Below are 12,412 nucleotides of genomic sequence, written 5' to 3'. Positions count from 1 at the left end.
GATCTGCCACAGGGGGGCTCAGACCCAACAGCATCCTTCGCTGCCCGCTCTGCTCAGCATGCATGCTTCTCTCCTCTGTTTGAGCCTGTTCCATTGTGCCTGTGCTGCCTCTGAATCCCAGATGAAGCCCCATGTTGAGGGGAAGGCACAACTGTAAATGGTGTGGATTTTCTTTTGTTGGGAACAATTCTGGTATGGCCCAGGTAGGAGCACCATTCAACACCGATGGCCTAAGTTTTATGAGGAGCTCACAAATATTTCCCTAAAAGGAGCACAGCATTTTTCTATCCAAACACATTTTCTTATACATGTTACTCCCTACCAGGCAGGCACTCTACACTCCCAGAGCTGTGAGACGCACAAGCAAGGCACTGGGAACTACCAAACTGCCTCTCTCATGCGCTGATCTCGAGTGTTTGGAACTTCTGTCATCCAGAAACATCTGTCTTGTTTCTCACAGCTTATTTGCACAAAACACATTTCACTTCAGTATTCGGCAGCGCTCCTTTGTGAGCTATGTTCACGTTCTCCATATACAAATCTGAGCATGTATATTTTAGTTTGGCGATGGAAGTTGCGCAAGACAAATGAAAGCCTTGATATATGGTAGCCGACAGATGCCTGGACAACATGATGAATGCCTCAGCTGAAGTCTGTGCTCTGCACACTTTTTGCATGGCTGGCAGTTTTGAACTTGGAGGTTAGCTTGTGTGTTATTCACAAGAGTTTTCAAGCAGCTGCTTTCTCATAGGAAAGCTGTATATATAGTTTCATAAATACATGAGGAGGGAGGATGCCTGAAATGGTTGGAAAGACTGGCGAGATGAAATATTGTTGAAAATAAATCCTACTTGGGCACGCTACCAGTAAAAGATGACCTGGCCTTGGATGCCATTTGGATCTCCCACTTAAAAAGGATAAAATCAAAACAAAATAGGTGAATAAAATGAAAGGTATATGATAGGCTCTCTTCAGCTGTTGTTACTGTGTATTGGCTGACAAACCTACTTCACAGAAAGCAGACAAAAGACTGATACCTTTAAAAGACATTCAGTAGGTCAATGGTAAGTTCTCTACCAATATAACCAATGAAAAGAAGCCAATAACTCCGCACTGCCTGGCTACCTTAATGCACGTCGTAAGTGACCTGTAACCATGTAGCTATAAATTGTCAGTAACCTAATGCATATACTTATGGCTGAAGATGCACATAGCTGGCTACAGCAGAGGCTTAAAATAGTGATAGAAAATGAGAGAGATTCTTTCAAATCCTCCCAAAATGAAAAGGAAGATCAAAAGAAGATGTTTCCGTTGCTAGAAGGCTATTAACATTCAAGGATTTAAAAGTGATTTAGAATTTCACAAAGCAAATAATCTCAAAACTGCCTCTTTGAATTTAAGTATATGGAAAGATGCCAGTTCATTTTATGCAGTTAACACACTGAAATAATTCTCTTTTGATGCAGTGTGTCATTGTTACAAATATAGCATCAAATGCATACAGCACAGGGTTTAAATATGGCTATATACCACTATTATGATCTTCTGCACCCTGAGACTTTGGGTACAAGGTCAGCAAATGATAAAAAAGCAGTTTGGAGATGCTTAATTTGCCATTACAGAAGCAGCTCAAAGAATCGGGTGATGGCACCGAAGGATGCTGGCTGTAGCAGAGCACTTCTGACCTTGGTGCTCCTTATGAAAGGCATAACGAGGCAGCAAGAGACCGAATGCACCGTATCACCATGCAGGGCTTTTGTTGGACTAAAAGGCCGGGGCAGCAGGCAGTTCTAATTTTAAAATCACACTAGGGGGCTAACATTTAATAATGCAGCCTGGCTGCACTCGACACTAGCGCAAACTACCTGGCAAACGCAGCCCACTCTAAGAGTGCTGCAGACTTCTGTGACACGCTGCTTTATTAGTGTTGCAGGAAAGTAAATTTATTTGGACAGAATTAAACCAATGCACTTAAAACTGTGTGGGTTGGACTAGATGATCTCTAAAGGTCCCTTCCAACTCCTGCCATTCTATGATACCATTCTATGAACTGTGATTTAAGTATATGATTTCTAACTGTATCGCTTAGGCATGGATAGATGGACATCCCACTTGGGAGTCCTGCATCCAGCTCTGGGGCCCCCAACATAAGGACACGGACCTGTTGGAGCCCATCCAGAGAAGAGCCATGAAGATGACCAAAGGTCTGGAACAGCTCTCTGATAAGGAAAGGCTGAGAGAGTTGGGACTGTTCAGCTTGGAGAAGGCTCTGCGGAGACCTTAGAGCAGCCTTCCAGTACCTAAGGGAGTCCTACAAGAACGCTGGAGAGGGACTTTTTACAAGGGCATGTAGCAACAGGACAGAAGTCCATCACTGTGAGGGTGATGAGGCACTGTAACAGCCTGCCCAGAGAGACTGTGGCAGCCCCATCCCTGGCAGTGTTCAAGGCCTCGCTGAATGGGGCTTTGAGCAACCTGTTTGAGCGGAAGGTGTCCCTGTCCATGGCAGTGGAGTTAGAACTAGATTGTACTTAAGGTCTCTTTCAAATCATTTCATGATTCTGTGATTCTATGATATTGCAGAAGTGTCACTCAAAGTCAAGATGCCACTGACCTGGGCTCTTCTTCTTTTGTGGCAAGTTTTGGTGGTACACATCCGTCAGCTCCCGTGTTTCTGTGTTACTAACAAAAGCAGGATCATGGGGTCAGCCTCACACCTGTGACAGTTTTGTCCTGCATGGAAGGAACTTGTTTCTGCTGGCAAGAATGCAGGGAGGCATTGCTGAGTCTGGATGTAAGTTGGTTGACGTGAGGCCAGCAAATTTCTTTGGGTAGCAAAGAAATTACTGCTCTGTCTGGTAGATAAAGTTCCTATTCTAGAGAGATTTAAGAATCTGCAAGAAATCCTGTTTTAGCAGTATCAGCTGGGAGGATCTGTTAACCATGACATTCCCCTCCTTCCCCTGCCTCACAGCATGGAATTTTTCTACCTCTTACTGTTTATATTGGGGCAGATATGGAAGACTCTCCTACAAAGACAACACAAAGGGAAATATTTCCTCCAAGGTAAAGAAGATTTTAAATATGAGTAATACAATTAATAGAAGCGATACAGTTTGTGTTGGGAAAGTATTGAAGCTGCTTTTTTGGAATCGTCCCCTGACAAGATGTTTGTGGGTATCGCTTTTAGAAATGAGATGGGGAAGTGTATACTCTTTCAAGTCAGGAACTTCACTGCAAAAAAAAGATCAAATCAAGAGCACTTCTCCTTCCCCACAGCTATCTTCAAGGAGGAAGCTCGGCTACTCCTTGAAAACTGCTGAGGACTTGCAGTTAAAAATCCTCTGTGGCTCAGGAGTAATTCAGCTCAGTAAAATTACAAGACTATAAAGCCAATGTCACTGATGATAAACTCAGGCTCCACAAAAATGGAGGGAGGTGCATGTCGAGCGTTAACTCCATGTACTTCACAATAAAATCTATGCTGGACCACACGTTTTGTCCATCTTATGCCTCGGGATAAAGCCTGTAGCTGCCAAGCATTAATGCTAAATGCTGGCCAAGTAATGAAACTTTAATTACAAGCTGCAGCTCTCCACAACTCTCCTCCCCCCACAAATGCTGGGTGCTGACATCAGAGCAGCTCTCAGCTGCTCCGGCGGTGCTTGTGAGAAGCAGCAATTACAGCTCTGTTCCTCTCAGGACCACAGACTGGCTTCAATCTGCGTGCAGCAGCTCTCCAGCTCTGCAGTCGCTTGGCAGAGCTCTGTCACTACTCCGATGGCTGTGCTCAGTCAGGAGAAAACCACAGGTTTCTTGCTGGCCCCAGACTGCAATTTGCTTTAATTGCAGCATACGATGATTTTTATATTTGGGGAAGAAAATGACTTGAAATTACAGCCTATTATGGTCCTGCTCACACTGATGTGAACTGCAGGGAGAAGGAATGCCAGCTGAGTCGGGAAAATCTAATATGGATGTGAGTGAAGTCTCCTACATAGCAAATATGGCCCTATATTCACCAGCTCAATGACCTCCTTAACCATGGCCTGAGCTGCAGAATCCTGTTTAACCTGCAAGCTCTGACACTACCTCTTCTCCCTTCTCTTGGCCGAAAGGAGCACTAGCCACCTGTGAAATCTCTCAGCTGCACATTGAAGAACAATCAACCACCCACTCTTTGGTTTCTTGCACAACTGTGCAGCTCCTGCATGGTACCACAGCTATGCTGCTTCATCCAGAGGCAGGCACAAATCCTTGAACAGGAGAGCTCTTGCCACATGCCTGTGGTTCCCATCAACAAAAGAAACAGCACTTCATGTCCTTCAGCCCTTATTTAGATTAGTGCTTGTCTTCAGAGACAGAGAAAGGAGTGCTGAGACCCTCAGGGAGTGCTGAAAAGTGATATCTGGAAGGCAAATTCAGGCAAAATCCCCCAAAATGTCAAAGAAGACATTTTTCCAGACACAGTAGTAATTAACCCTTAAAGAAAATGAAAAAGCAAGGAGATCCCTGTCAATGCAGATATACTCTAGAAAAACAATGATGTTGATTTTAACAATTGCTCTTGAAGTCCATTTTTCACCTTTACAGTATCCTCTACCATGGTGGATATCACATAATGATAGGGGTTGGAAGGGACCTCTAAAGATCATCTAGACCAATCTCCCTGCTAAAGCATCCCCAGTCAGCTCCTTTTTGCAATAAAATACAAATATGGACCTCAAAATGCTATGGCTAATCAGTATACAGAAAAGAAGGGCCTCAGACACCCACTGCTGGGTGTAGGTGTCCCCTGCAGGACACTATCCTAGCTCCCCTATTTTGATCCACCTAACTGTGTCCCTCTCAACACCAAAGTGAAGAGAGATCAAAGATCTCAGGTGACCCTAGAGGACCCAGACTGCCTGGTGCATATTGGCAGCCTGAGGAAGGTCAGAAACACAATCATGACTGCTAAAGCAATGTTCACTTTGGATACTGGTTAACAACATAGTTCTCTTTCAGGAATGAGACAGTTCCCTGTCTGTGACAACAACCATATCAAAGCCTAATGAATATTTTCCCACAGAGATGTAGCTGCCATAAAAGGTTGACTATGTGGGTTGGCAGCCAAAAAAAATAACAAAAATAACTTCCAACCCTGAAAGTAAAACTATCTGAAAGTAAGCAGAGGACACACTGGACTTCCCATTAGAAAATCTGTCACAAACACAGCCTCAGAGCTCAATTAAGCCTCTCTAATGCAACAGGCAGAAAGCGCTCTTGCCAGTGAGGAGACATGCTTCAATCTACATGAAACACTTAAAATTCATTTGTTTTGAAGAAGAGATACTCAAGGAACCTACTATCAAATTGGGGATTGGACTGGATGATCTCTAAAGGTCCCTTCCAACCCCTACTATTCTATGATTCTATGAAATAAAGATCAGGGTGAAAGGCAGAAGAGAACCTAAAAAGGCTATCTTCACATACATTAGCGGTTTCTTAAACAGCATCTTCTGTTCCAATCTAAGTGAGGACATGGATGACCCTTTAGACCTCAGTGTTTCAAATCTTATCTTATTTGTATATAAGACAGGAGTGCTAGGTCATCACTTTGAGGGGAAAAAAACCCAGCTTTTCCTGCTGCCTAATGCTACTTTGGATGTATAATCCCAACAGATAGGTCCTCATACGCATAGGATGATACTGTGCCTTGCATTTGTCCTGCCAAAATAGCACAACAAAGTGTGTGTACAGATTGGTACAACCGAAAAAAGGCTGCAGAAGTCTCTCACCACAGAAAACACCAAGTTAGATCACAGATCAAGGAATAGCTATGCATCTGTATTGTTACAGGTCTGGATATAATGAAAGAATGTACAGGCTGTGCTCCTAACTGCTGCAATTAAAGGAAGGTGAAATAAATACAGAAATAAAGGGAAATACAAGCTCTACAAGACACCAAAGTGTTGTTCCAAGGAGTGAATGATAAGCATCAAAACACAATGCAGCTTCACAACTTTGGGAAAACCCTAATGGGTATCCTCCTATTTTGTAATAGATGCCAATAAGAGGAAGTAAAAGTTTTCCTCTGAACACGAGAGAATGAATGCATTGTTTGAACAAGCCTTTCATCTAAAGCATTTATGAAACACCACGGTAATAAAAGCATTTACTTTTGTAATACCTCCACGAGTTTGTTTTCACATGTCCCGGTAAGTAACTGTCACTTAGAACAAAGCGTTCCAAACAGCTTTTATTAGTAGATTAAAAACAACAATAATCTTCTTAAAATATGGCCAAATGTAACCTCAACCTTCAAAATATTGCTACCAAAATTTATCTGTGCTACACCTGACCTTGCATATCACTTACCATATATGAAGGAAATATTAAGACCCGCTTATGTTTGCCACACGGCCATTGGGGGTCATCTAAAAGATTTGGGTCGTACTCAACAAAGTCTCCCAGGTCGCTACCTATAAAACAATGGTAAACATAAGGAAGGCATTTATTACATCAAGAAAACTCTGGGCTTAATGGGAGCGACAAACAAGTTCCCAGATGACGCATGAGACGAGTTTCACGCAAAAGTTTTGAAACTGTTTTCTCTAAATCTTGAAAACTCCACGTATTTCAACACTAACACCATTTGCAAAGATACAGAGGGACCTACAGCTTGTGAATTACGTGGTAAACATGAATTTAGGGCTTAAAGAACTGCAACATTTACGTATAAAGCTCCACAGTGACTTTTATTCCTGGCAACAAGTTTTCACTTGTTTACGCAGATGTTTTAATTTGTTTAACAGGCCAAAATATCCGAAGCATATAGGTTTAGCTTATGTTTTGTGCCTGGTTTTGTAAACACAGCTCTTTCTAGCTTAACAGATGTCATAAGTATCATTTACACCTTCAGCTTATGACTCCCTGTTGCCACTGTAAATTTTCCATTGCAAAGGAAGGTAATGATAAGCCTGATGTGAGAGGAACAAACAATGCCGCTGACAGGAGGAGGCACGCCGAGTGCCATCAGGGGCTGTCAGTAAGACCAGCAGACTTGTTTACTTAACTTTCCATCATCTGTAAGCCAGCTTTGCTAAACAAATATGGATGAGCTGTGCTTCCACCTGCAACTTGAGACTGTTTCTTTCTTAATTTAAGCAAAAAAGTGAGTGAAAACATGACATATGTCTGTCCTTCACAGTAATTGCCCGGGGTACCCAAGGATATTAAAACAAGCTTCTTGAGAAGTTACCTGCATCAATGCTCCCCTGGGTGCTGTTAGCTCTTGCCAAAGAAAGGCTACGATGGCTTGCATTGCGAAATTGGGAGAAGGATGAGGTGGAGTCTATTGTGTTTCTCCGTGTTCCCAGAGCATTGGTGGGAAATAGGAACTGTGTATATGAAACCGTCTGAAAAAGGAAGTCAGAATGGACAGACAGTTACTCTCAGCCCAGCTCAGTGGCAGTGGGATGTCTTTGGTGCATCCCAATTGGAAACAAGGGAAGACAAATTAGTTGAGGATTTTCTGGACTTAATAGTTAGGCACAGATGAATAAATGTCAGTCACCTACATTTGCTTCTGTGCAGTCAGTTTATCCATGCGAAAAAAAAGCTTTTGCAAAGGCATTAATTCTTCAACAAAACAAAACCACAACCACACGCGCGCGCGCACACACACACACACACACTCTAACATACTGGATTTACAAAATCTTACTCAAGGGTCAGGTTTTAAAAGATGTCAATTTAGTTGGGTTTTTTTTCACTAGGCTTTCTCTGTAACCGTCTATACAGGTCCCTCAGCACAGAGCTGCCAGAGGCAAATCACTTGAAAGCTGCTAAACTTTAGCACTTTCTCTGGCACTTTTCTCCTTTAGGATTTTGTCTGGCAGAGTATTATTAGTGTAGTAAGCGAGCTCCAGTCTACAGCAAGGGTTGTGGGAGATCAATTGCTGCCTCCCAACGTGGACTAAGTGTGAATGAATAACTTTTGACAACATTATTTTTAGAGTGTGCTGATTCCCTGCTTGTACCCTTTGCGAGGAATAGGCTATGCCTTGCTTCCTGTAGGTTTATTTTCCAAAAATAACATTATATTGAAGAAAAAAATGAGTCTCATACTCTAGACTGGTTTACGAGAAGGCCAGAACAGGTACCAAATAAAACATGAGCTTTCATATATTTCTAAGCAGACAGATTGTCCTCAGGAATTTACAGCCTGTGGTCTGGCCTGACACCTGGTTAAGCGAGTGCACCATGTGTAGCGGCATTGACCTAGGGCCTTTAAATTCATATACGACAGCAGACTGGGTAAACTGAAATGTAAAAAGTAAATCAGGCTGTCAGTAAAAAATGTTTTCACTTATTAAAACTGTCTCTTCTCTATGTAGCTATTTAAAATGGAGCACTTCCTCTAAAGATTTGTAATTGCTTAGCCCGTTCAAGTGCATACCCTCTTGGATTTTTAAATAGGATTTTAAAATACTCATCAGAATTGTATTACTGTCTTTCTGCTCTGGAAAAATACACTACTGATTATTATGTTAAATAAAATTGAGAACAAACAGAATTACAGCTTACAAGTCTCACCAGAAATTATTTTCAAGCCCCTGACAATAGACTCTACAGTCATATCTCCAGCTGGAGTTAGGGGAAGGCCGTGCGACTGAGTAGTGCTTTACAGACTCAGATGTGGCCAGAGGCAAATTTCTTCAAGGAGACCGAGTTGTGTACACTGACAGCTTGGGCAGTTCCTCATGGGTTTCTGCTAAGCTTATTTACTATTTGTACACACTGTGCTTTAATACCGTGTTACACGCGTGTTATGATTTATGCTTCTATTTCTGCTTGTTATTAATTACATAAAATCTAAGGGAGTAGGAACTGAAGCATTCCCACCTTCCCATCTGCTCCAAGCTCCACACCTTCAAGACCAATTATCTCTTTCAGACAAACTCCAGCAGAATGGCACTGGCGTCCACCATCCAGCTTCATATCCCTGGGAAACAGAAACCAGAGCAGAAACAGCTCTTAATCCACACGCATTATTCACCTTCCACCGCCCAATGCTAAAATAAGGTAGCAGCGTTAATCCAAACACGCCAAATCAAAGCAAAGACTAGACAACTTTCCTGACAGGCACAGGTGCCTCTGACAGAACCTGGCACTGGGAAAGAACTGGAAGTCATAGACATATGTTGGTGAGATCCAACAATCTCGTTAGAACACTTTATAGCCAAGTATTCAGCAGACAGATGCTCCCAGAGTACATGCCCGCCTACCCCCACACTATCGGACAGAGGTCTATGAAAGCCTCTGGGAGGGCTTCCCGCTCCTCTGAGCACAGGAGAGAGTCCAAAGCTTGGAGATTCTCTGCAGGAGTCTGGCAGGAGAAATCCATCTCTCTGTCACCTTGGGATGGAAACTTGGGTCCTACTTTAGAAGGCCTGACCCACTTGGCATCTTACACTTGGAGGAAAATGAGATGTATGGGACAACCAGGCTGTATCCTATGCCTCACAATCAAAATGTGACTGAAGGTAAAAAAGACTATGAACAAATTTGTGCTCTGCAAATGACAGCTGTATACAGCTCCAGGGTATTTTGGAGGAGACTGAGGTGTGATCTCATTAATGCCAACAAATACGTACAGGGTGGGTGTCAGGAGGATGGAGCCAGGCTCTTCTCAGTGACGTCCAATGATAAGACAAGGGGCAACGGGTACAAGGTGGAACATAAGAGATTCCAAAGAAATACAAAGAAGAATTTTTTCACTGTTCAGGTGAGGAAGCACTGGAACAGGCTGCCCAGATGGGTTGCTGAGTCTCGTTCTCTGGAGACATTCAAAACCCACCTGGACGAGTTCCTGTGTGACTTACTCTAGGTGGCCTGCTCTGGCAGGGGGATTGGACTAGATGATCTTTGGAGGTCCCTTCTACCCCATATGATTCTGTGATTCTGTATTTATCTCTCATTAATTTCTTGGCTGGTTTCTGCTGAGGTCCAAGTATATGCATAAAAATCTGTGTGGGAGAGATGCTGACACTGAGGTAGGGAGAAGCCCTGCAGGCTCTTCACTTGATTGCAGGGCTGCACTATCTCCTGCTGTGCCTCTGCACACTCTGTTTCCTTGTCTTCCCTCTCCAACCTGTCACTCATTTTATTTCTCTGAAAGATGGGGATCGATGAGTCCCCAGTAAATCATGTACTTTACTGTTGGAAAAATCCAACACATCTATCTGATGGAAAACATATCTCTGTGACAAAGGAATATACTTCCTCAAGTTTCTAATCCCAACAAAGTCCTCTTAGTTTCTTGATTGGGGTTCACTTAGCACAGTGTCACATTATTATTCTTGTTACGTGAGATCGTCTTACTGAGAGGCTGGACGAATAATTATGTAAAAATAACCCTCTGTCAGAGGCATGGGATTAGCCTCTTTGCTCTTGCACTGAATGTGCTTAAAGAACTATTTGTCACAGAGATAAATGCCAAACAGCAGCCACTTCAGCCGGTCTTGTCTGCGAAACAAACATACATCCTAAGCAAGTCCCTAAATCCCAAAATGAAAACAAACACCTGAATTACCTGAAATAGTATCAGAACAGTTTTGTTTCCTTCTACTCAAAACCTTACAGGCATAGAGTAAGAAATGATGCTGTTATAACTCTGAAAACAAGTCACGGAGAAATTTCTCCATGCAATTAAGAGGCAAGGATATATAACTCTGTAATTCATCAAATGAAAACCCTGCACCCTTTGAAGAGTCAGCGCAGCAGCTTTAAAAATAAAAAAGAGAGCAGCTCCAGGGACTGAAAAGAAACTAGTGCTCTGGGAGCTGGGAGTAGGGTCTGCTGACATGTGTGAGTACACATGGCAAAGACTCCTGAATATTAGCTGAAGATCAATGGACATTAATGCCTCCATTTTTCCATCTTTCTAGTGTATCTAAAAAAGAATCTTCCATCAGCATCCTGTGAACAACAATACAGCCATTCTCCCTCATCCTAGGTGTTTTGCAATGGTTACTGAGGGTCTTCATTTCCTCTACCTATGCTCTGTACTTCTAAGCAGAATATGATTGCTTGTGTTGTAAAACAGAGTAATGAAATATTACTGTTTGGAGAGAAACCTGTCCATAAAGCAGAGAATTAAAGTCATTCTCTTGAGGAAAATCACTACTAAACAGTGTGCAGTTTCTTATCAGTATATAAATGGAAAGGCTCATCATAGCTTATACACATCCTTCTCTCACTCGTAAAAAATCTATCAGGTGAACTAGGTGAAAGATCTTATTAAGTGAACACCTAATAAGAAATTTCTAGATGACTTCACTGTATCCTTTTTGAGATCCCCATCACTACAATTAACAGCAAGCTCCCTCCCTCCTATCACAGGAAAAAGTTCAAAAATGCCTCAGCAAAGTTCTTGCTGGGAGACCAAGCCCAAGGACTATCACCCTGCTGCTGCTTCCCCAGCACAGCTGCTTCTGTCCCACTTTAGCCTCTCCAAATGGGTGAGTGCTTGAGGAATAGTCAGGACTGTTGTTTGGGTACAGTCCCACATGGCAGGAGCACATGGAAGACACTTTATATTAAAAACAAGTAGCTTTCACTACATTTTAATTTATTTAGATTACTGACAGGACTGTGGAATTTCAGAAACTAATATCCCATAGTAAAAGGATATACAAAGTCCCTTTGTGCTTGCAAAACATGGAGCAGGAAACACGGTCCTTGCCAAAGAAGCTTTTAAATGAAGAAAACTTCCTTCCTTCTCTTCCTCATTTATTTATTTCCCTGTTTTATTTCCCTAAAGTGCTTTTAAACAAAGTTTTCAAGGGATTTGAGCAGACATTGAAAAGCAAAAATAGATCATGGGAACTTAATTTCACTGCCTTCATTTTATTTGAGCAGGGGAAGCTTGAGGGAATGAGATCAGGGATGATATTTCCTTAGGAGGCAAGAAAGCTAGATGCCAGTTTCTGATAAAGTTTTGGGAGTTACCCTGATTTACATCAATGTCAAACTCAAGATACTCTATTCATGCACAGAATTTCCAGAAAGCCGAAGCAGGGATACAAACTACACTCAAAACTAAGCATATTGTTTTAGTTATCCAGGACTGCAAAAAAACCCCAAAAGTTTCTCCACCTAACAGGAGTTCACAGATTTTCTTGGAACAGTAAAAGATGACCACAGATCCCAAATTTATTGTGGGATGGTGAAAAGTTTCACTGAGAAGGTAAATAAGAATAAAACCAGGAAATTTCAACTTGTCTTTTATTAGTCAGGCCAGAATATAAATTGGATGCTATTACCTTTGGAAGTATAACATTTCTTTAATGAATCAAATGTTATGCTTTGACGTGATCTACAAAGCCCCATGCAAGACTCCTGCTAAGCACTTGCTCTTTAAATG

General features: G+C 42.2%; 1 protein-coding gene across 1 annotated transcript in view; it reads right to left on the bottom strand.

Moving 5' to 3' along the window:
- The window catches only part of CABLES1 (Cdk5 and Abl enzyme substrate 1), a 76,761-nt gene that overhangs the window by 9,907 nt on the left and 54,442 nt on the right, over nt 1–12,412 (bottom strand). Inside the window, exons 5-7 of the mRNA XM_061995535.1 lie at nt 8,890–8,989; nt 7,244–7,400; nt 6,361–6,464 (exon numbers count right to left, since the gene is read on the bottom strand). Of these exons, the coding sequence (XP_061851519.1) occupies nt 6,361–6,464; nt 7,244–7,400; nt 8,890–8,989 (361 nt within the window). The remainder of the gene's footprint in view (nt 1–6,360; nt 6,465–7,243; nt 7,401–8,889; nt 8,990–12,412) is intronic.

Source organism: Colius striatus, chromosome 4, assembly GCF_028858725.1.
Source record: "Colius striatus isolate bColStr4 chromosome 4, bColStr4.1.hap1, whole genome shotgun sequence".
Taxonomy (NCBI): Eukaryota; Metazoa; Chordata; class Aves; order Coliiformes; family Coliidae; genus Colius; species Colius striatus.
The sequence above is the reverse complement of the archived record's forward strand: the minus strand, read 5'-3'. Positions and strand labels throughout refer to the sequence as shown.